At 38.9% G+C, this 25,980-nt stretch overlaps 1 protein-coding gene across 1 annotated transcript in view; it reads left to right on the forward strand.

Annotated features, from left to right (window-relative positions):
- Positions 1 to 22,019, forward strand: part of LOC115776876 (glutamate receptor ionotropic, kainate 2) — a 413,631-nt gene extending 391,612 nt beyond the window's left edge. The window contains exon 17 of the mRNA XM_030724665.1: positions 21,724 to 22,019. Within this exon, the coding sequence (XP_030580525.1) occupies positions 21,724 to 21,888 (165 nt within the window). The 3' untranslated portion in view covers positions 21,889 to 22,019. The remainder of the gene's footprint in view (positions 1 to 21,723) is intronic.
- Positions 22,020 to 25,980: the final 3,961 nt, after the last annotated feature.

The raw sequence follows: 25,980 nt of genomic DNA on the forward strand, positions 1-25,980 counted from the left end.
ACTCTATATATAACCTTAGTGTGTGAAGAAGACTCCCCATTTACATGAACAAATAAACCCATGACATGCTCTAATCTCTGTAATAAACAGTGATGTCAGTAACGCATTACTTAGTAATGCGTTATTCTAATCTGACTACATTTTTTGGTAACGAGTAATCTAATGTTTTACTATTTGCAATCCAGTAATCGGATTAAAGTTACTATTTTTGTCATTTTCCTTAGCAAAAAGATGTATTTTTGCTTTCTTCTTGTGTCTTAGGGAGTGACATCTCACCGATGCAACAATTAAGTCCTGTTGTCATCATGAGGACAATAACAGCACAGTGACACAAACGTAAACAATGGAGGGAGGAGTGAGGTGCGTGTTTTCTAGCTGAAATACAGGCACTATTGTGAGTTTGTGTCAGCTAAAGATGACAATATCAAGATTAGTTGTGCACTCTGTGCTGGCGACAAAGTGCTATCTAGCTTCAAAAACACTACGTCAAATTTGAAGAAACATTTGGAGATGCAGCACAGCACAGTCACCCTTACAGAGCGAGTCCCACCAGGTGGTGCGAAGCAGAACTGCGGCTAATGCAGGAGGTCCCCCTTAGAAGTAACTAAGTTAGATTACAAGTTACGTTATTACTGTAGTTACATTCAACAGCTGCTGGTGTTGTGCCAAAAAGTGATTGTCTGCCATAAAGTGATTCTCATGTTTCTATGTGCTTTTATGTGTAATGTCTTTGCTTATATTGGTAAATAGAGTGCAGTCAACATGATTTATGAAGGGCTTATATTTAAAATAAAGAAATTACCTACCAATCCAGAGCTTTTTGGCCACTTAAAATATCTTTATAGAACTGTGATGTTATATTTGTTGGGATTTCTGCAGCCTTCTGAGCCAGATTTCTGTTCAAAAAGACATTTTTAATGTCAATGTCAGTTTTTACCTTGATAAAAAATGAATATATAAAATTCACTTTGCCAAAATTGATTGCATCTTCTTCCTTGTGATAGAAATGCTTTTCTCGCTCAAAAGGACTTGATATCATTCATGAGAGATATTTTTGACATATAATTATAGGTCAACAAGTCATTTACTTAATCAAATACAGGCAATCATTTTTTGGCAAATACCTGAAATGGCTTTTTGGCAGATGAACACTTTCTTGCACAACACCGGCAGCTGTTGAATGTAACTAATAAAGTAACATGTAATCTAACTTAGTTGCTTCTAAAATTATGTAATCAGTAAAGTAACTAAGTTACTTTTTAAACGAGTAATCAGTAATCAGATTACTTTTTCAAGGTAACTATGCCATCACTGGTAATAGATGTTATATGTTATGTTCAACAGTATCAAAGCTGCACTGAGGTCCAACAGGACAAGAACAGAGATGAGTCCACTGTCAGAGGCTGTAAGAAGATCATTGGTAACCTTCACTAATGCTGTTTCTGTACTGTGATGAATTCTGAAACCTGACTGAAACTCTTCAAATAAACCGTTCCTCTGCAGATGATCAGTTAGCTGTTTTACAACTACTCTTTCAAGAGTCTTTGAGAGAAAAGGAAGGTTGGAGATTGGCCTATAATTAGCTAAGACAGCTGGGTCAGTGATGGCTTCTTAAGTAGTGGTTTAATTACTGCCACCTTGAAGGCCTGTGGTACATAGCCAACTAATAAAGACAGACTGATCATATTTAAAATTTAAACATTCATTGACGGTAGGACTTGTTTAGTCTTGTAGGGACGGGACATGTTAATGGCTTGGAGAAAGTAAATATTGAAGTTAACTCAGAAGATCAATTCGGGAGAAAGAGTCTAAATAAATATCATTAATATTGAAAGTAGCTGTACATAACGATAGAGTGTGAATGTGAGATGTGAGGAATAATTTTTTCTCTAACTTGAATTAAAAGCATGTGGCACATAGCCAACTAATAAAGACAGATTCAAAAATGGTAGGACTTCTTTGAACAGTCTAGTATGAATGGGGTGTAATAAACGTGTTGATGGTTTGAAGGAAGTAACTATTGAAGTTACCACAGAAAGACCAATTGGAGAGAAAGACGCTAAACAAATACCAGCAGTACTGAAAGCAGCCAAATATAAAGATATGTCTTTGAGATGGTTAGGAATAATTGTTTTCTCTAATGGTAAAAATTTTATTTGTGAAGAAATTAATGAACTCGTGAAGTCATTACTAGTTAAAGTGCTGAAAAGAAACCTGTTGTTATTTCTTCAATCAGTGATGAGTAGTAAGATGTCCTAGCTTTACGGAGGGCTTTTATTATAGAGCATCAAATTCTTTTTCCAGTCTAAATGAGCATCTTCTAAATTAGTGAGATGCCATTCCCTCTCCAGCTTTCGGGTTATCTGCTTTAAGCTGTGCGTTTGTGAGTTATTCCAGGGAGTCAGGCACTTCTGATTTGAGGCTTTCCTTTTCAGAGGAGCCACAGTATCCAGTTGTATGGAGTGAGGATAGCCAGTTAATCATTGTAAATGATCCATATTGCCTACTTGTATGCAGCTTTTCAATGTCAGCAACCTAAAATGAGCTTCAAAGACACACTTACTTGACTGTTGTTTTTTGCCATTGTAAGAAAACATTGTCCAACAACTTATGAAGCTGATCAATGTTACAGTGCAATTTTAGTAATTTACCTCATTTTTTTTTTCTCTTTTCATCTTCCATACTACTGCAATATATTTAAATCAAATAATCAACATTTGACTGAAGTGCAGACCTGTAGTTTTTATTCAAGGGGTTTAACCAAATTATTGCATTAACTGTTTAGGAATGACAGCATTTTTATGCATAGTCCTTCATTTTCAGAGACTCATAAACAATTTGACAATTAACTGAAAAGCAGTTTCATGGCCAGGTGAGGCCCCTTTCCTTATTATTGCATGGCAAATTTCATGACAGAGTTCCAAGTGTTGAATTTACATTTGATTGCTTTTCACTGGAACTCAGCATGAGGTTAACAGAGAGGCAAGGGAAGGAGGAACGCTTGTAAAAAATTCAGGAATGGCTGAATAAACAGTCATAAAAAGAAGGAATGCATGAGCCAGCTCAACAACACCAAAAGACCTGGAAGACCAGGTGGTGGAAGATAAGCAAGGTGTAGGATCATAGAATTCTTTACTGGGTTAAGAAAAACTCATTCACAATATCTAGACAAGTCAAAGATACTCTTAAAGAGGTATGCTTATCATTATCAGTCTATAATCAAGGAATACCTTTATGAGTGTAAAAACAGAGTTTACAGCACAGCGTTACACTCAAGAATAGGAATACTGGTCTAAACTTTCCCAGAAAACATCTAAAAGAAGAAAAAATCATTGCACGGATGAAACATGAATGATGAGGAAACTATGGAGAAGGAAATGAGCAGCTCATGATCCAAAAAAGCATACCACATGATCTGTCAAATATGATGCAGGTAAAGTTATGGTATGGGTGTGTATGCATGCCAGTGGAACAGAGTCACTAGTGTTTACTGATGTTGTGAGTATCATAATGTGAGGCCAGCTGGACTCTGTAAGCAGACCAGACAAGTGATTGAATTTAGTTAAGTACATTTTATTGTAAGGAAGGTGAGAACTGAGGGACTGAGAGGGATCCTGCTTCAAAGTGGACGGGATCACAAGAGTTCTACCAGAGAAGAGAGTGAGAGTTAATTCACTGCCCAGAGATTGGATATAGCTGGCTGGTGCATAAACTGAATCAGATTAAGTCTTGGCAATGTGGAGAGGCTGAGCTCGGAAGCAGTACTAAGCAGGCGGAGAGCAGCAGGCTGGCTGGGTGTGGGTTGTAGATGTCCAGAGGTCGAGGTGGTGGAGAAGAGGGTGAGCGGAGCAGCTTGAGTCTCTCCCAGATTGTGAGTTAGTTGATTTGAGAACCAGTAGATTCCAGGTGAGGCGTTTAGGTAAGCAACTATGAGAAGCACAGGGAGAAAGAGATGAGAACACACAAGTTACATACTGTGGGAACCTATGAGTCACCATAGCAATGGGAATAGTCTGGCAGGGAACTGTGGCACTGTGGCCTTACTGTCCACCCTTTAATATGGAGTTTGGAACACCAAAATAGAAAAACTTTAAACAGAAACACTACATATCTTCTTTCTGTGCCTATATAGCATGTGGCTAAAAGTAAAACTAACCATATCCCAAAACAGGTCAGTGGTGACCAGTGAGGTTATGAGATAACATCCAGTGCTTGAAAACTATATCTGACCCCAGCTTGATATGTTTAGGCCCAAATACTGATTTCAAAACAAAAGCTTGTGGATCTCACAGTTCAGTGCTAAGCAGTATCAGGCTAATCTGTGAAAATGAGCCACCGTGTTTGTTTCATTGTGAAACAATCCTCCTATAATTGAATTCCACCTACTTCTACAATATGGGGCTGTTTTCTCACCATGTTGCTGAAAGTGTCAAGTTGAAAAATGTGGTGCAAAGCATCTCTTTGTTGTGTTTCACATGCTTGACAGTGCACACCCTGCAATTTGCATTTTATAATTGCTTCTGTTCTATAACATTAGAAAGGAGCAAAAATAGCAGCTAGTCATTTATATAATGAGATAAGCCATGCACCCTCTCATACAGCAGAGGAACTGTTAATAGTGTCTTTAAAGATTAAATAGGCATGTTACTGCCCTATATATGTATTTTTGAGATTACCACATTAAATAATCAGATTGTAACACTACAAGATGAGCGTACTGTCAGAATATAAATGCCAAGATTTCAATTAAATTATTTGAAAAAAGAATTTAAAAACATTTAATAACTTTAAAAACTATAGATGTCTGTATTTATTTAGAGTCATCTATCAAATCATGGAGACATTTTCAATGTGTTTGTCTGTGCCCAGTATTATTTTAGTACAGTCCATTGTCAAAGCTAAATGGCAACTTCTCTAAAAGTCTGGGAAATATGCTTCACCTTCAGATCAGCAGATAGTCAGAGAGTAGGTAAGTCTCCCTGCTGTGCTCCCAGTACAAAGGAAGGTCTAAGAAACTGTTTACCTTACCACACAGACTGGAAACAGCATTAAAAAAGTAGAGTCTTAATTCCAAAAACATCAAAGCTGTATAAAATATTTGCCATGTTCCTCATTAATGTTTAAATTATGTAAAGGGGCTAAAAAGAAATGGAACATTAGAAAGGAGCAAAACAGAGGTTCTGACACTGGGCCAGCAGTTTTTAATGGAAATGCACAAAACTGGATCCAGATGAGGGACTGGTACTAGCACTGTGTTGGTGAAAAAGATGCATAAATGAGTTTTTCTACTATCATAATGTCTCATTTTCTACTTTCAAAGACCTGAAATAAACAACTTAGGTTTTTTTTTTTTTTTTTTTTTTTTTAACTTTTAAGGAGCTAACCATTAGCATTCCTGCTAGAACTTGTGTTAGTTAGTATTTTCCAAACATATCCTGACCTCTCTGCATCAGTCTATCAGTCTTTTGGGATGACTGTGTGTTAGCCGGCATGTATAACCTCCTGAAAAGTAAATGCCTCACTTTATTTTTAAGCTCTCGCTACGAGCAAGGAGGATGTCAGTTGTGAATTAAAATAGATTTCAGAAAATTATTGCTGGTAATTTAATCCAATTTAACTCTCAGAAAACGGATTGTGGTCACATGATTTTCCACTAAATCACATGCCTCATAGACTCTCAACTGAGCATTTCTTTGTCATCTCCATGCTAGTCTGTCAGATTTCCATGATTGCCATAGCTGACCCCTTCCTCCCTCTCCTCCTCTTGCTCCTTTATTTTCTTGTACCTCCCTCCCTCACTCAGCTTATCACCTGTGCTGTCCTCCCACTCCACCTCCTGCTGCTTTTTCCTCTTTTCTTGCCTGCTGTTCAGGCTGCCGCACACTAACATGGCTTCTGGGGTACAGGGACCACCAGCTGTGTGTGAGGAACCCATCTTATCAACCCAGCAGAAACGCGCACACACACACGCACACACACAAGCACACACAAACTATCATGAATATGGATGCATGTGCATGCACACACACGTGCACGCATGCAAATATGTAAATGAAAAGCATGCTTTATTGGGTTAAGAGACTTGTTACATTGCAAAGATTTTTTTAGGAAGAAGGCAAAAAAATAATGTGGTAGTAACATGGAAACTGAAAATATATTACCTCCATCACTAAGTCATAGAAATAATCCTGAAAATTGGCAGCAAATTCCTTCAAGATGACCATAAAATAATTCAGGAGAAGGGGGAAACCCTGGGGTATAAGGAATGCATACATTTACCATCAAAAAGTTATATACTAAAATAAGAAAATATGCTTTTGTATATTAGTGGAAAAAAACAAGTTTAGTGGTTAACCAATTTAATAGTTAATTTCAGTCACAGTATGTGGACTCAAATATTGTTCTGTGGCCCTTATCAGCATCCATCCATCCACCATAATGTGTATTATGTATAAATGACTGAATTCGTCTGCCGGTGACTCTTTAAATTATACATATAAAGTTCAAAAAGTTCAAAAGTCTTCTTCAGTTAATTTGGGATGGTGGCATTAAAAGGCTGGGGCTCCCTGTGTGGGAAAGCTTCATTTAGTTCTGTATCAATACCTCGGCTATCTGCGGATACAAAAGGGAATCTCAGTGTTTTGACACAACAATGACACTGAGACCTTTTTTCTCCAAATCCAATACATTGATTTTGTTTGGTATCTGGCTGCTATTAATTTAGATTTTTTTTTCTGTGCATCAAAGAGAGACATCTGAATCATCTGAATATAGTTGTACTTCCTAAAATGAATAGCTGCATTATTCCTGATGTATTTCCATTTAACTGGATTTAGTGGTGTGTCTGTGACTCACATAATGTTTTAAATACTGTAATAACAGGCTGAATACATCACAGAGTAAATATTTGTGAATCTCACGTACATTTCCGAGCACTGATTGTGGACAGATGATCCGCATTATTCCAAAAGATATTTTGATGAAGTGTCCTGTCTTACATGTCAATCTAAAATCTCCCATTGGTGTTCAGTTGGGTTGAGATCCGATGACTGAAGACAATAACAAACAGGAACACTGAGAGAATGTCCAAGGCCCCCGCTGACCAGCAGGTTCAGAACCAGAGGCAAGAATGATAACGACTGCCACGCTGTGCTACTCCACAGTTATATTTGTATTCGATAAGTAATCTTCTTGTGAATACTTCTGGACAAGCATACCTATTAAACTTATAGAGAGTGAAATTAAAACAGTAATATTCTCTGGGAAATGCCTTCATGATTTATAGTTTTATTAACCATTATTCAGTTATATGATCAGGCCTATTTAAATAAACCACACAGACCAAATGTATCTTTATGCTTGTGATGTCTGCTCTCAGTAATACATTAATGACCTTTCCGTATTCCTTTAATGTGGGCAGGTCTTTCCTCTGAGATATACAGTGCTATCCACCACAGCAGTGCAGCTTTGGTGGATTGTCAAGTGTCATAAAACCTCTGTAATCCAATGACCCATAGCTGCTATCAATCTGATATGCCACCAGCAGGCAGTCACGATTGCAATCTGTCCCTTGAGTGCAACCATAGTTGTCCCAGTGTTTCCCAAAGCCTGGAGCTATGGGACTGTCTCCGTTGAAAACACTGCCATGCCATTTAATTTTACAGGCAAGAAAAATCAATATATATGGAATGCCTGTTTCAGAGTGAGTCAGAATATCAGCCACTACAGTGTGAAAAACACTGTAAAAACACATGTGTATGTGAACAAAAGATAGATTTAGGCACACTCATGTGTTTACTGAAAGTGGAGGTGCTTGACAGTTTAAGTCTGCATAAACAGCAGTAAAGGGGATACACATGACAGCAAAATTGTCCATTTAAATGCACTAAATGTAGAATTTTCATATCAGCAAATGGAGACGTGGTTGGGATTGTTTTCCCATTGGTTTTTTCTCTGGATACTCTGGCTTCTTCCTACAGTCCAAAGACACGTATCTCCAGTTAATTAGTGATTTTTCTTTCTCTCTGTGCTAGCCTACCGATGGACTCGGGACTGGTCCATGTATGGCCAATGACAGTTCTTACAGACTCCAGTTCCCCACTTAAGAAAATCAGTGAATAATACATTAATAAGAAAACAGGATGTACCAGTACTGGATTTTTTTGCAGACTGCCAGGCTGTCACAGAATGCTGTTTTGTCAGATGCCTTACACACCATTAAGCACAAGATGCTTTTTTTTTTCTTTTTTTTTTGTATTTGTGCATAATCACCAGGAGGCCATTGCTTGCATCTGGTTTAAACCTTTGTGTTTTGCACGTGACTTCACTCTTTCCTTCTTTAGTCCCTTTTTTTTTAAACTGTATTTTTACTTTGGCTTTAACCCACTGTTTGGGCTTTAGGCGCTGGGACTACAGTACATTATTAGTTACTAAAAGATCATGGTTTAGTGTTAGAGGTCACAAACCTGTCCTGGTGTGTGACCCGGTTCAGGATCTGTTACCTGGCCCACTTCCATGGTGCACAACTGGCTGTCAGCTTCAGCTCTCCACCACTCTCTGTTCACTGTCTTGCAGGTCTACCTTAGCACATAAGTTCACTGCTGCCTGGGCTTCTTTTCCTCATTGTTTCCATCCAAAGGTGGCAGCAGGCTGGCACAGACTGACAGTTGCCCTAGTGAGGTTAGCTTTAAAAAAGAAAAAAAAATCATTACCTTAGTCTGGGCTGAACTCCAAAACATACAGCCCCAAGTCTCCCAGCACATATGTTTTCCATTTATTTGTTTTTTATTTAAATTATAGGAAATCCCCCCATAAAAGATAATTTTTAAGCTAATTAATATTTTGGTTAAATCATCAAGATTGCCATATTAACAAAAATAATTGTGATTCTGATTTTTGTTAATTTAGCAGCCTTAACTGTAACCAGTCAAAAAAAAAACCTGTAACCAATCCTGCTGAGTTATGACAGGTTGGGAGTGACAGCCCTGGGTCACTAATGTTAAAACCTGGTGTGTGACACACTGCTGCGTCATGCCAGTGTCTTTCACAAAATGCCCCAAGAATAAGAACCACTTGGATTTTTAGGAAGAAAAAATTTTAATTGTTTATATATATTATAAAATTCTTTATGTACAGTGCAAATTATATTAAAAATGTATGCTAGAATTTATTTGTGTTAACTTCTCATTAACTTTTTAACCGTGTTATTTTTAAGTGGGTAACTTATTGTGGTAAATGGACTGGTTCTAATATAGCAATTTTCTACTCAAGCACTCAAAGCACTTTATACAACATGCCTCATTCACCCATTCACACCCATTCACGTAAACCTTTTTTCCTAAGTTCAGTTCAATTCAATTTTAATCATATAGCGCCAAATCACAACAAATAGTTGTGCCAAGGTGCATTATATTGTAAAGTAAAAACCATATATTAATAACAGAAAAAAACAAAACAGCAGTCAAAATGACCCCCTGTGAGCAAGCACTTGGCAACAGTGGGAAGGGAAAACTCCGTTTTAGCAGTAAGAAACCTTCAGCACAACCAGGCTCAGGGAGGGGCAGCGAGTGAAAAGTGTTGAATGAAGCCAAGGCCTATTGCAGGGCAGGGGCGCAGCTATATACTTTCTAAGGTGTATGCGGATGCCCCTGTGTGGCGCCCCTATGCATACCCAGTTTTTGCGCCACTGTTGAGGGGTATCTAAGGGAGGGTTCAGGGTCACCTGATCCAGCTCTAACTATAAGCTTTATCATAAAGGAAAGTTTTAAGCCTAATCTTAAAAATAGAGAGGGTGTCTGTCTCCTGAATCCAAGCTGGAAGCTGGTTCCACAGAAGAGGCGCCTGAAAGCTGAAGGCTCTGCCTCCCATTCTACTCTTAAGTATCCTAGGAACCACAAGTAAGCCAGCAGTCTGAGAGCGAAGTGCTCTGTTGGGGTGATATGGTACTATGAGGTCTTTGAGATAAGATGGGGCCTGATTATTCAAGACCTTGTAGGTGAGGAGAAGAATTTTAAATTCTATTCTAGATTTAACAGGGAGCCAATGAAGAGAAGCCAATATGGGAGAAATCTGCTCTCTCTTTCTAGTCCCTGTCAGTACTCTAGCTGCAGCATTTTGGATCAGCTGAAGGCTTTTCAGGAAGCTTTTAGGACAGCCTGATAATAATGAATTACAATAATATTTGTACTGAAAGATATATCTTGGTCAGAAATGCTTTCTTTTTACCATTCACACTCCAATGAAAAAAATCAGTGGGGAGCTTGGGGTTCAGGATCTTTCCCAAGGGAACCTTGCAGACTGGAAAAGCCAGGGATTGAACTACCAACCTTCCAATTAGTAGTAGTAATAGTAGGTGACTTGCTCTACCTCCTGAGCCTCAGCCACCCCAGTCACACACTGCTTGACTCTGCACCACCTGCTACTCTGCTACATGTGCTGCAAACAGTGCTGACACAACTAACCCTGGAGTCACCATTTATTCAGGCGCTTCATCAGGTGGTGCCACATCCTCGCCCGTAACTTCTATTTCTGCTAAAGGTGTAGGCGTAACTGATCTCTTCGTCCAAGTGATGAACTGCAAAATCCTGTGATATAGCAAAAACTCTGCAGTGCAGAATTAGATATATTTAGAAAAAAAAAATGTGATACAGTGAAGCCGCAATAAGTGAACTGCGATATAGTGACGGACAGCTGTACTTATATAAATGTGATATATCAGTTGGGCTACAGAGCTTTTTCTGGCTGAGTAATTCAATTATAATTTTAACCAATTCTAACGTTTTCTTCCACACCATAACTTTACCAGAACCTTAGAATGTGTCCAGATAACTGAACACATACTATAAACATTGTAAAGTATTTTATTAGAAAATGGCAAAGATTTCTCCCTTTTCTCGCTTTTAATGTTCTAAATTGCCAAAAAGTTATAGAAAAGTCATGACAGTAGCTAACTTAGACCCCGTTTGCACGTCGTTTTGATGCGTTTCGGCCTCCCTTTACATGAGAACGGAATGAAAATTATACTTTTTGGAAATGGCCAAACGCTCTAGCCGCCATCTCTGTGTAAATGGACAAAAACACTGCTTTTTGGAAAAGGGGGCACTCACACATGCGCATTATGGTTGCGACTGCCACAGTTGTCCTCGCATGTGCTAATAGATGAACAACAATCGCAATGACAGATTCACGAGTGCTTCTTGTGTTGCGCAGTCTTTTAAATTGAACTAAAACTTTAACTTAAATATCTGTGTACTTTGAGTGGCATGATTCTCAGTCAATATCTTTCGGTGTTTTTGCAGTTTTATAATTTAGTGTTGTGTGCATTAGCAATCCAACCTTGTCGTCAGTTCACACAAAGGTTCCCACATTGGCCATTTTGTAAATAATAAACAGATCTTTGCTGCACATCCCACCGAGTCCCTCCAGGGATGCATGTGTTGCATATACAAGCTTTGGAAAAAAAAAAAAAAAAAAAAAAACACCGCCAGCTTGTGGCCTGGCAATAGGAACTACATCGGTTTCACCGTTTCTAATGTTTTCATGTAACTGGAGATCGTTTCTGAAACGTCTCCATGTAAACGCGAGGCTGAAACACATCAAAACAACAACGTTTCTATGTAAATGGACAAAAATGCTGCTTTTTGGAAAAGGGGGCACCTGCACACGGAAATGGAAACGTTGTCATGTAAATGGGTCCTTAAATCCCCACCAAAACAAATAACGCTACTTACTTACTCTATTTTTTTTTTTAAAAAGCCCTCCATAAAACTAGGACATCTTTCTATCCATCACTGATTGAAGAAAATAAGAACAACCCCAGGTTTGTTTTCAGCACTGTAGCCAGGCTGACAAAGAGTCAGAGCTCTGTTTAGCAGAATATTCCTTTAACTTGGCTAGTAGTGACTTCACAAATTTCTTCACAAATAAAATTTTAAACATTAAAGAAAAAACATCCTAACCATCTCACAGACACGTCATTATGTACAGCTATTTTTAGTACTACTGATAAGGCTCTTTCTCTCCAATTGAACTTTTTGAATTAACTTCATCCTACATTGCGCATGTACACACCATCACCTCGCACTACAGCTGCTACAGTATCTTATATATATATACACAACTAGGAATTCTGTCCATAAAAATTATGAACAGAATTGCTGAAAAAGGGCAGCCCTGGTGGAGTCCAACACCCAATATATTATATTTTCTGATTTCAAGATCTCTTACAACTTAGTCTTACAACTGTAAACTATCATGGTTTCAGTAAATCCTTTTGAGCATCATTTTTACTTTCAGTTACCAATAATTACTAAAGCTTGACTACATTTATTTCAGAAGCAGTTGGGTGTAGATGCTTAAAGTGCATAGAATACACTTATTAGTTGTCTGTGATGTCTGATTTCTGATACAGTTCTTTTTTTTCAGTTTTTCACATTTTAGCATTTCAGAAGTGGAGGGTTTAGTCTGCATGGGATAATTCATTTTGAAAATTAACTAGATTCTCTGTGCCTTTCCAGCGTCTGACTTCCTGCCCATTTCCTGTCTTTCTCCACTGCCCATAAAAGCCAATGTGGCCAAAAATGCAAAATGGTGCTATTTCAAGCAATATGGTATGGAGAGAAGCTTCTGAAACATTCCATGGCACATTTGCTGAATGCTAAAATGGTGAATAATTCTTGCAGCAGAAAGCACTTTTAAGTGCTGATGTTGAGTGGAAAGTTGCTATGTAAAGACCAGTCCATTTAGATGCTGGGCTATAGCACAAATAGTTTCTTTCAAATACATCTGAGCATGTTATTTGTAACATTAACCACCTATTAGCTAGGAGAATATTCAGTGACTTTCCCTTGTAGCTTTTCCTGGAGCAGAAGCGTTCCAGTTGCTGTTCTTGTTGCACACTACATATGCAGATGTGACAGTAACATGTGAAAAACTGAAGAAGCAGCACTTTAATTGGACATACAGCAGCACAGGACTCCAGTCTAATGAGATACAAAGAGCATCAATGATGTTCTATGGACTTAAATATCCTCCATACTTACCAAGTGTGTGGAGATGCATGTTGGGTTGATGTTTGTCTACTAATATTTTCAGTCAATGTCTCTTTGTTTCCTTGCAGCCATTTGCTACAATCAAAAAAGTTCATTTTATTTCTCATTAATGTGCACTCAGCACCCCATCTCGACAGAAAAAAAAGAAATGTAGAAATTTTTGCAAACATATTAAAGAAGAAAAACTTAAATATCACATGGTCAGAAGTATTCAGACCCTTTACACAGTATTGAGTAGAAGCACCCTTTTGAGCTAGTACAGACATGAGTCTTCTTGGGAATAATGGAACAAGTTTTCCACACCTGGATTTGGATGTGGAAAACGACAGGTTGGATGGTGAATGTTGGTGGACTGCCATTTTCAGGTCTCTCCAGAGATGCTCAGTTGGGTTTAGGTAAGGGCTCTGGCTGGGCCAGTCAGGAATGGTCACAGAGTTGTGAAGCCACTCCTTTGTTTTTGTAGCTGTGTGCTTAGGGTCATGGTCTTGTTGGAAGGTGAACCTTCAGCCCAGTCTGAGGTCCTGAGCACTCTGGAAGAGGTTTTCTTCCAGGATATCTCTGTACTTGGCCACATTCATCTTTCCTTCAATTGCAACCAGTCGTCCTGTCCCTGCAGCTGAAAAACACACATACCGCTTAGAATTAATGTCAAAAAGTTCAATCTTCATCTCATCAGACCAGAGAATCTTAATTCTCATAGTCTGGGAGTCCTTCGTGTGTTTTTTGGCAAACTCTCTGCAGGCTTTAACATGTCTTGCACTGAGGAAAGGCTTCCATCAGGCCACTCTGCCATAAAGCCCCCACTGCTGCAGCAGTGATAGTTGACTTAGTGGAACTTTCTCCCATCTCCCTACTGCATCTCTGGAGCTCAGCCACAGTGATGGTAAATGGACTAGTTCTCACCCATCCGTACAAGCACTTCCATGATTAACTATTACAGTATCTAACATTGACACACATTCATCTGAGAACAACTTGGGGTTAAGTTTCTTGCCCAAGGATACACTGGTATGAAGCCTGGAGTAGCCAGGAATCTAACCGCCGACCTTCTGATCAGTAGGTGACCTGCTCTACCTCCTGAGCTACAGCCACCCTGAAAACTTTGGGGTGATCTTTGGGTTCTTCTTTACCTCTCTCACCAAGGCTCTTCTCCCACGATTGCTCAGTTTGGCTGGACAGCCAGGTCTGGTTCTGGTCATCCCACACTTCTTCCATTTAAGGATTATGGAGACCACTATGCTCTTAGGAACCTTGAGTGCTGCAGAAATCCTTTTGTAACCTTGGCCTTTTGTAACCCTTAACCAAAGTTCTTGTGCTCAGCCATACAAACCTCAGAAACATTGTGTCTAATCAAATACTTTGAATGGCATTACCTTGGCCTCCAGTAACACTGTGAGAAATCTTGGAGTCATTTTAAGATGAGACACCGTGTTCCTTTTTCATTCACCACTTTTTACTCACTTTGTGTTTATATACCACTCTGCATTTAATCATGACTTATTGTTAATCTCTGGCTCTCTTCCACACCTTGTGTTTTGTCCTGTCTCTCTCCCCTCACCCCCAACCGCTGGAGGTTTCTTCCTGTTAAAGGGAGTTTTTCCTTCCCACTGTCACCAAGTGCTGCTCATAGGGGGTCATTTTGACTGTTGGGTTTTCTCTGTAATTATTGTATGGTTTTTACTTTACAGTATAAAGCATCTTGAGACAACTATTTTTTTCTGTTTTGGTGTTATATAAATAATTGAATTGAATAGATTTCATTTAATAGATTGATTAAACTGCCAAAAGTATTCGCTTCTCTGTCGTTCCACATATATGAAATTGAGTGACAGCTCAGTCTTTATCCATAGGGTTTAATATATTGACCCACCTTGTGCAGCTTTAATGTCTTCAGCTCTTCTTGTTAAGGCTACTAACTGCCAGTTTTTTGGGGACAGGCACAATATTCAAAGACTTGAGGCATTGGAGGACAGTGCATTGTAGCACTGAGAGGTTAAAGATTTTGCTGAACACCACCGCCATGTGATTTGAAGAATCTCTGAGTACCCTTCCTTGGATTTTGTGTGAACCTGCATTTTAACAAGGGCTGATACTGTGGAACACTCCCCTGACATCATTTGTATTACTAGTATATGTCATGCTGTTAGTGCTTATGGGTGGCGCTGTGCTGGTCACTGCCTCCTTCACACCATCTCACCATCTGATGGCTCTTTTCAGGTTGGACCTGACAGCACCATAATGTTCAGCATTACTTGAGTCATGTCCTTAAGAAATAGGAAAAAAATCCCACAAAGATCTAAGAAAGGACCTGGAAGAAAAGGGAAAGGGTGCTGCAGTGACACTAAGGTCATGAGTGTATTCTTATTGCTGCTCTTTCAATAATGGGTGAAAGAGTCATTTCCAACTATGCAGAACCATTAGAGATAAATCTATTATATATTTAGATGGTAGACATTTTTTCCCTGTTAATCTGCAGCTATTTAGAATTCTAAATATAAATCTGCACAGCAGCATCACCACACAGCAGGGACAAGGCTCAAAATAAACCAGTTCAAGGATATGACTGTCAAATACTGAACATTATAGAGGAACTATGCTGGCATTCATTGATTCTCAACATAGTTTCTGATGGATAAACATATATCTTTTCTACCTGAAATGAGCATCTGGTATTAGGTTTCAATCTGATATTGGCTAGCCTTATTGACTGCAGCTGAGGTCATATCCCTTTTTATACTATTAACTCAGAGTGGTTGATCCCTCACAGTATTACCTCCCTTTCTCTGCCGTCATGCTCTCTGTCCAAAAACAGCATCAAGGAACTGGATAATCCAAATCTGGTAAAATTTTTGAGGGGACAGACTTTCACAATGACAGTGCACAGCTTGCTAAAAACCATGCTAATTCTAAGCTTGTCCTACACCTTAGCTTAACCTCTTTGTTAATTAGCAAATGCTAAAATTTGCTAATAAATATTAAGCCTGCTATGCAGGTAACACCAACAGAAAAAAATTACAGATATTTGATCACTGACTAAAGGAGTGAATTAATTTTTACAAACTGACTGGCCTGATGACAGGATTTTAAAAAGTCAGTGGATCAATGGATAACAAAATAGTTGGGGTGCCATTTTGAAATATATGTTCTGTATATACCAAATATCATGGCCTGTTATCAAAAATGTGTTGTGATGCTTTCAGTGTAAATTAAAGAAAATGACCAACTAATAGTGCTACATGGAAAGTCAGCAGAGTACTTTAGGGCAATCAGTCTTACATTTGTGGCGCTATACAGTAGTATGCAAAAGTTTAGGGCAGCCCTGATAATTTTCATCATGTTCCTTTATAAATCATTGGTTGTTCAGATCAGCAGTTTCAGTTAAATCTATCATATACCAGATGAACACAGTGATATTTGAGAAGTGAAATGAAGTTTATAGGATTTACAGAAAGTGTGCAATAATTATTTAAACAAAATTAGGCAGGTGCATAAGTTTGGGCACCCCAACAGAAAAATGATATCAATATTTAGTAGATCCTCCTTTTGCAGAAATAACAGCCTCTAAACGCTTCCTATAGCTTCCAATGAGAGTCTGGATTCTGCTTGAAGGTATTTTGGACCATTCTTCTTTCCAAAACATCTCCAGTTCAGTCAGGTTTGATGTTTCTGAGCATGGACAGCCCGCTTTAAATCCCACCACAGATTTTCAGTAATATTCAGGTCTGGAGACCAATGTTCCCTCTAATTTTTCGTGTGTCTGGGCATACACAAAAGCTCCCTGAGCACACTGAGGACCACTGTGAGCAACATCAGATGTGCACGCTGTGGCCACACACACCAGCATTACACCTGTTATAAACTAAAGATCATAGCAAGTTACATGGCTTATTAAAAGAATCAGATAACAGCATTTCCATTAGTTTGCTTTTAATATAAGTGATTTGGCCCACTTAAAATGAAAAAAGAAAAATCTTGTCGTTCATTAGATGTGTATCATGTTATATGTGAGAGTCCTGCTTTGGCCAGGGTGAGGGTCTTGCTCTGGAAGAAATGAGACATTACATCTTTCAGGCATAAATTTTGTTCACATTAAAACATTCACATTTTGCACAATGGAATGTGTGCTGTAGCTTGTGATACAGTATAAATTCCTGTAACTTTGTCTGTAAAATATTTAATTACACAGTTTTTTTAGCATTTCTACTACCCATAAATTATGTAATAGTAACAGCATTTCATGATTCATATCCATAAATAAAAAATCTTAATAAATGTCACTAGAATATGCACAAATCTGACTTAAATTTTACCTAATTTTCACGTCTGTCCTTCTCACTCCTCCAATGGTTGTACACTTTGTCGAGGTCAATGGCTCCATCTGCTTCTTGCTTTGACTTTATGCGCATCAGCTGGTCCAAATGTGCCACTTCAAGACGATTTCTGGATGCTGTTTTGATACGATTCATTAAACTAAATCCTCTTTCACAATCAGCACTGGATGCTTGAAATGTAGCACAAATATCCACAAGCTGTGAGATCTCCTTTAGCTCCTCACATCTAAGTGCTGCAGCAACCATATCTGAGAATGTGCTGACTGTCCCCTGTTTAAGTTTTTGCTTCATTATGTACTTGAATTCAGCATATTGTTTGTTGATGCCCTCCATAGACTGTGGGTGGTGGAGAATGGCCCCATACTTGTAGAAATGTCTGCTGATCCATAGTCAAAACTGATGTCTGAGCTCAATGCTTCAATGTCAAATGCAGACCACTCCTTTAATTCATCCTCTGGAAAACGAGCATCCATGTGATCACAGAGCTTACTGATCAAAAGAGTAATCTCACCAGTATTTCTGCCATCAACTGATGAGGTCCCCATTGCCTCTTTGACACGGTCACTCCACTGTACATCCTTCTCCTTCAAGTATTGGGAACCCACTTCTCAATCTTTGCTCTTGCAAGGCAGTGTCCTTCCATCACAGTCAGGTTGTGTCTTTGAAAAGAAAGGCAGAGTTGTGCCAGCTCACCTAAAACATCTCCCAGAGCAGGGAGAGTAACCTTGAACTTTGAATCACTCAGCTTTTTGTAGCAGTACTTTGCCACTGGATCTTTGTTATCAGTTAATTCTCTTTTGCAATATTCCTCAAGCACAGTGTAGTTCCTCAAAGTAGCATTCACAGCTTGATGCCGCGACAGCCATCGCACTTCGTTCAGAGGCCTGAATGACAGTGTATCTTCATCAAGAATCTCTTCTAGGTCCTCCATTTTGCCCCTCTTCCCAGTGGACCGAGAGAAAGTGGAAAATACAGTTCTAAGAAGAGTTTCCACGTCTCGCATCAAAGGCACATCTTTCCAGGCATCATCAATGCCCAAGTCCTCTCTATGGGCCACACAATGTTGTTCAGTTAGGTGTGGTATTTGACGCTTTAACAAAGCTGCAACTCCGTTGTGTTTTCCTAGCATTACTGAGGCACCATCGGAGGTCAGCATCACCATTCTCTGCATGTCCAGTCCATGTTTGAAATAAAACTGAGTTATTGCCTGCACAATATCCTGAGCAGTGCATGCTGTCAGCTGGATGATGCCACCAAACACGGTTTTATAGTTGACATCATTTTCCTCCCTGTATTTAATATATATGACTAGCATTTTGTGTACTGCTTTGTCTGTGCTCTCATCTACTATCAGGGTATGCCAGGGTGCATTTTTAACATTGCACATAGTCTCATTCTGCACTCATCTCACTGATTGAGTTCACAAATTCAAAGGCATAGTTTTTGCTTCGCCAGCTTTCTGGTATGCTGACATACTTTGCCATGTGATCATGGATTTGTTGAACTGACAGCATTGATGCATTCATTTTGATGGCAAGTAAAATATTGTCAATGAGAACTTTAACTTGTCCAGGGTCAGATTTATCTTTGTGTGACAGCTCATTCCTTTTCTCTCGGCCTTTTGCGCTCTCCTGCAATAATGTACCAATCCCCATTCGCATCTTGAGTCTTCTTACAATTTCAACAGCATTCAAATGACTTTTCTGCTAAATGTGACGGTTAAGGAAGTCCAACTTCCATTCAGTCCACATTTTTCCCTCTGCAAACTCACTTGTTACTTTGGTTTCGCTGCATGTTTTGCAGAGCAAGCCTTTCTCACTGGAAAAAAAAAATCTCACCCAGTTTCACCGATGTTTCTTCTATTTGCACAAACGCCAACAGCCATTCCATCTTAAAAGAAGCGCATTTCTTTTTTATTTTGGCTTGGTGAGTGGATCTCCCACTGCCCGTTCGCTTAGCCATGATAATGGGTTAGCATTCGCGTCTCTTAATTAACTCCACCACACTGTTCTTACCTAGCTAACCTGCACGGTGCCACGGTGCATATGGGCAAGGCACGTACACACAATAGTATGCGATGATTGGCTGCGTAGCGTAAGTGAACCGTATTGTATCATTGACTGAACAAGTGACACTCACTGACTTACAAAATGGTACGAAAAAATTTTTATTGGTCTAATTAGTTTACGGTTTATGTCGGATTCAATTTTTTGCGCTGCATAGATTTTCTTGTGCGCTGAGAATGTGCGAACAGTGCGCGATTGTGCAGGCGCGCAGCTTAGAAGGAACATTTCTGAGGACTGAGATGGCCGTTCCAGAACGTCGTACTTGTTCCTCTGCATGAACGCCTCAGTAGATTCTGAGCAGTGTTTGGGGTCGTTGTCTTGTTGAAGTATCCAGCCCCGGCACAACTTTGTCACTGATTCTTGAACATTGTTCTCAAGAATCTGCTGATATTGACTGGAATCCATGCGACCCTCAACTTTAACAAGATTCCCAGTACCTGCAGTGGCCACACAGCCCCACAGCATGAGGGAACCACCACCAAATTTTACTGTGGGTACCAAGTGTTTGTCTTGGAATGCTGTGTTCTTTTTCCACCATGCATACCGCCCCTTGTTATGTCCAAATAACTCAGTTTTAGTTTCATCAGTCCACAGCACCTTATTCCAAAATGAAGCTGGCTTCAAATGTGCTTTAGCGACTCTGTTTGTGGTGTGTGTGCAGAAAAGGCTTCTTCTGCATTACTCTCCCATACAGCCTCTCCTTGTACAAAGTGTGCTGAATAGTTGAACGATGCACAGTGACACCATCTGCAGCAAGATGATGTTGTAGGTCTTTGGAGCTGCTCTGTGGGTTGACTATGACTGTTCTCACCATCCTTCTCCTCTGCCTATCTGAGAGTTTTCTTGGCCTGCCACTTCGGGCCTTAACTACAACTGTACCTGTGGTCTTCCATTTCCTCACTATGTTCCTCACAGTGGAAACTGACAGCTGAAATCTCTGAGAGAGCTTTTTGGATCCTTCCCCTAAACCATGATGCTGAACAATCTTTGTTTTCAGCTCATCTCAGAGTTGTTTGGAGGCTCCCATGTTTCCACTCTTCAGAGAAGATGCAAAGAGGAGAAACACTTGCAATTGGCCACCTTAACCCTTTCTCATGATTGGATTCACCTGTGTATGAAGGTCAAGGGTCAATGAGCTTACAAAACAAATTTTGTGTTCCAATAATTAGTGCTAAAGGTATTCAAATCAATAAAATCACAAGGGTGCCCAAACTTATGCACCTGCCTTATTTTGTTTAAATAATTATTGCACACTTTCTGTAAATCCTATAAATTTCATTTCACTTCTCAAATATCACTGTGTTCGTCTGCTATATGATATATTTAAATGAAACTACTGATCCGAACAACCAATGATTTATAAAGGAAAATGATGAAAATTATCAGGGGTGCCCAAACTTTTGCATACCACAGTATTTATGTCTATACCAAACTGATGGATGATCTGCCAGAAGGTTACTGCCATGCTACTCGTAAGGAAAACAAATGTAATATGTTTTTGTAAAACACATCAACGGTTTGTCTAAAATCAGATTTACACCTTTGCCCCAGACTGTCAACAAGTAGCACTAGTAGTTAACAAATCTGAAAGTATACAAAAACATGTATCCATACCAATAAATAAAGATTAAATAAAAATGCAATGGACATGGAAAATCATAGATTTTAGATCATACATGTATTTTATGATCTAAGATGCAATAATCTGCACCAGATTCACTTTTTGATTAGAAGCATAAAATCTTGGGTGCCAGTTTGGTTCAGTGTATGAGCAGGCCACCATACGTGTGGTGCAACTGGCCTGAGTTCGTCCAACCTGTGACCCTTCGCTGCGTTTCTTTGCCACACTTTCCTGTATATCTTCACTGTTTGCTATCCAATAAAGGCAAAATGTCCAAAAAAGAAGCAGAAAAATCTTGCTTTGCATCTATTATGCATAAAAAGCCCTGAATGCGCAGCAACAGCCTCAAATCCTTAAACTGATGTATTGTGACAGGATGTTGAGTAATTCCACACCTTTACAGTCTACTACACAGTCTATGGTCCTGCATCTCCTTCCATTCTGCTTCTTTCCTTGTTCCCATCCCTCATACCCTCTATTCCAGCCTGCTGCACTGTATATTTTACCATTTTCCCCTATGGCAACTCTGAGATGAGATGGTGGGTCGTGATTGGGCTACAAATGAGGCTGCACACAGGGAAAACAGGCTTGTCTGTTACCCATAACATTTGGACAAACACATTTTGTTCTCCTTTTTCTGTTTCCTTCTTCTGCAGAGGTCTTTCTGCAGTGCCATGGTGGACGAACTGCGGGTTTCCCTCAAGTGCCAGCGCCGGCTCAAACACAAGCCCCAACCTCCCATCATGGTGAAAACAGAGGAGGTTATCAACATGCACACCTTCAACGACCGAAGACTGCCAGGGAAAGAGACCATGGCCTAAAATGGGAATCTCAATCACTTTCTTACCCTTTTTCTGGTAGTGAGGTGGTGTGCAGAGACACTGGGGAAAAGGTGGTGGGTAAATGGTAAGGGGTTCTGGGGTGGGGGGGTAAAATTTGGCAGTTGCATTACTTTGAAGATAGAGCAGATGTGTTTTGCAGTATATTGATGATATGTTGTTCTTGTTTCTTTATAATTAGCTAGGGATAAGAGATTCTACAATATTTCCTGTGGAAATAACTTGATTCTGGGTGAAATTTCAGCAAGTTACCTCATTACACTTACCAACTTGGCAAGGCAGTAAACTAGCAACTTACCCAGATTTCCAAATCCCAGAAGTTGAAGAATTAATCTAAAGTGGGACAAAAAAAAAAAGTCATCCTTAATGGCTGCTCAGTTTTTCACCGCACAGCTCAAATGAGACAGTTTGAAGAACACCAAGAACATCTTAGAGATTATGAGCCAATATAGACACGTTAACTGGGTGAACCGTGAACTTTCATTTAAAGAATGAGACCACAGAGGCTAAATTGAAACCCAAACCCAGAAAGAGTGGGGACATTATAATGTACACAGAGGCACTGCTTAGGCACTGCTTAGTCAAGCATGATATTGATTGACGTCAAAAATGGATATACTGTATATCATCCATTGGGCAATAAGTGATATCATTTATTTATGTTTCAGAGTACTAACACTAGATTAGTCTGTAATCCGTGGGTGGGGGTGACTTTTAGAAGCTATGGGCAGAAGTAGGGGTACACAGGATAGTGAGCTGTCAATGTCCATTTCCAGCCAGTTGCCACGAAGAGGACTCTATGGAGGTGCATACCCTTATGGTGCTTTCAGAGAGTAAGTGGTTGCCAGTATCCCTGGCTGCCTCCGATTGTACCAGCCTTTACACCACAGGCTGCTGCTCTAAACAGTATAATCTTTTCATGGATTGTTGCTGAAGATGATTAGCCATAATAATAATAATAATAATAATAATAATTTTCTAGTAAGTTTTGCTAATAAGCAAATCATGTATTTTCAATTTGATGTTTGATCTCTATTAGTGCAGAGGTGTATCATTTCAAGAACTCAGTACCTGTAAAATACTGTCCTGTATTTTTTTGCTTGCTAGTGCTTTCCATGGCCACACAGCACCCAGAGTCGTGTGCATCCATGAGAGTGGCAGTTACTGCGTTTTCATTGAGAACAATGGGGCATCCACTTGCTGTCTGAAAACACCTCTAATGTCAATAAGAAGGAACCCAGGAAAGGTGTGGCCATAGCTCACCGAGTCTAAATTCACAGCAATCACATCACAAACAAATTATATTTATTCCAAGTATTTATTGTTTTATTTATAGAACACTTTATTTATATCTCTATGGACTAGATTTTCACTGTTGCAGTGAAAACACCTTACTTTTGTTCTGTATGGGTACACACTTTTTGTGTTTTTGTTAGGTTTTTTGTTTGTTTGTGTTTTATTTATTTATATTTAATTATTATTTTTTGCTCAGTGGCAAGCCTTCATTTTCATTTTGTACTTCTGTGACTTTCTTTCTTTAGCAGAAAATCTTCACATTTACTTGTGCAATTGCAATTTCTATGAACAAGTGTTTTTGTATGACAAGAAACAAAATTTTGTAATGATTTTTACCAACACCAACCACAGTAAGAGGAGCATCATCCATGGCTGAGGGGTGGACCTCCAGGCTGGCAGTTCAGGAGCCTTTATACACTAGACAGAACCAACACAGAAACACACACAAATATAGAAACCTAAGAGCCCATGATGCACTCATCCTCCATGGAGCAGATTTACACCAATTAGTATTACGCTCTCCAACAGAGATGCAGAGCATTATGGTAAAGCATCAGTGACACATTATTTTGGAGAAGCAGAAAAATAAACTATTTTTATCATGTAAAGGACTCATATTTAAAGAAAGATATTTTTACTTCACCCAGAAGAATAGTAATGATAATAGCTGATAAGAGCAAATATAAAGAGTACACACACACACACAGGTAGTGAGGAAGATCATCGATGATGCTTTCATTCTGATTAATGAAAAACTGCTAGAATCCAGTGCTGAGCAATTGTGTGTAAATGGTTTTAAAAAGGAAAAGATGTATTTAGAAAAATTATAAAGAACACTTAACTAATTTTCAACCTGTTGTGAAAACAAAATGCAGTGCACACAGTTTACCCTTTGAAGTTGATGCACAAGTTTAAAGAAAATAATAATAAAAAAATGTATTCACAACTTTTACTTGTCTGAGTTTATTGAATGTTACTGCATGAATAAAACAGGGTAGGAGCCCAGCAAACATGCCAATGCAAAGAGTAAAAAATAAATAAATAAAAAAACAACATGTTACTGGGCCTTATTTAGATAACCCCAAGTGTCACATTTGTGAATTACACAGAGAAAAACATGTACTAGATTCTGCAAAAATTAAGTACCTCTTTATAGTGTAATGGCCTGTCACTGGATCAGTATCCTCTAAGGTACTGCAGTTTTTCTCTTGACATGTGTTGTGCCTCTGTGGTTTGCACTTTACAGAGACCATTCTTGAAATTTTGGTTACAATGTTGCTCCTTAATAAAAACATACATATTTTTTTTCTTTTAAATCATTCATAAATTTGTACATGGACTGGTATTTGTATAGCACTTTTCTAGTCTAACTGTCCACTCAAAGTTAGGTCCATAATTTGTTGGGCACCACAACAGATTTTAAAACAATCAATATGTGATTGGAGCACAGAGATTTGGTTTTAATTCAAATGGTTTTTACAAATCTTTTGCCTTAACTGTTTTTGGATTATTTTTGTACACAGCACCCCATTGTCAGAAGTTCAAATTTAATTAGTAAAAATAAATAAATGTGTGTTATTTTTAATACTTAGATAAAAATCCTGTGCAGTGAGTGACTGTCTGATGTCTGGAAAGCATGGCATCACCAAAAGCTGTTTCCTCCCTTGAGATGCTAGACCTTGATTGTAGCCACCTTCAGCTGCAGATTATATGTGTACATTTGTTGTCTATTTATTAACTGAAAAAGCATGCTCTATTGTGTTGAGATCAGGTGACTGACTTGGCCATTGAAGAAAATTCAATTTCTGTGCCTTTTGGGGTTGCTTTTGCAGTATGCTTTGTGTCATCATCCATTCACATTGTCAAGAACTTTCAGATGAGTTTTGCAGCATTTCTTTGAATCTGAGAAGCATGCATATTGGGGGTGGCTGTAGCTCAGGAGGTCATTTACTAAACATAAGATTGGTGGTTCAGTCCCTGGCTGCTGTACTCTGCATGCTGAATATCCTTGAGCATGATACTGAACCCATGTAGGTCTCCAATGTGTTCATTTAAGTGTGAATGTTAGATAGAAAGCACTTAGATGTAGGAAGAAGTGCCTTTCTGAATGAATACTTGTGATATAAAGGGCTTTGGGTGCTCAAGTTCTTGTTATCTATCTATTAAACAAGGTTTAAGGTTTAAAATTAGGTAGAGAAGTCTGCACTTCAGCCACATATTGTTTGATTAAAAATCTACTGTGGTGGTGTACAGATGTAACAAAATTAAAAATAAAAAACTGTGACTTTGTTTAAGAAATTATGGACCTAACTGTATCTCAAATCTCCATATGGCCAACTAAGAGTCACCAACTGATCAAACATGCATGGACTGTGAGAGCAAACTGAAGCACCTGAAGAAATCCCACCAAGCACAATGGCAACAAAGATCAAAGAACCTTCTTGCTGTATGTTGACAGTGTTAATGTCTGCACCATATTGCTGATATGTAAGACAGACACACATAAAAAAGTAAAATCTATGTGCAAAATTAATATTTTACACATTCCTACTTTGAGGTCCAGTAAATTGGCCCAGTGGTAAATTCAAGAAGATTTTTCCCATAAAAATGGGACTCTCCCATTTTTTTGGAGTGTAAATTGAATACTATATAATGGAAATATACAGGCCAGTCAAGCCCCTGTCTTTGAAGACTGCATTAAACTGCAAACCCATCTTGGGCTATGCATGTTGCTGCATTACCAACCCATTTGCTCTTCAAAAACTTACACTTGACCAG

The sequence above is a fragment of the Archocentrus centrarchus genome, unplaced genomic scaffold (genome assembly GCF_007364275.1).
Source record: "Archocentrus centrarchus isolate MPI-CPG fArcCen1 unplaced genomic scaffold, fArcCen1 scaffold_40_ctg1, whole genome shotgun sequence".
Lineage (NCBI taxonomy): Eukaryota > Metazoa > Chordata > Actinopteri > Cichliformes > Cichlidae > Archocentrus > Archocentrus centrarchus.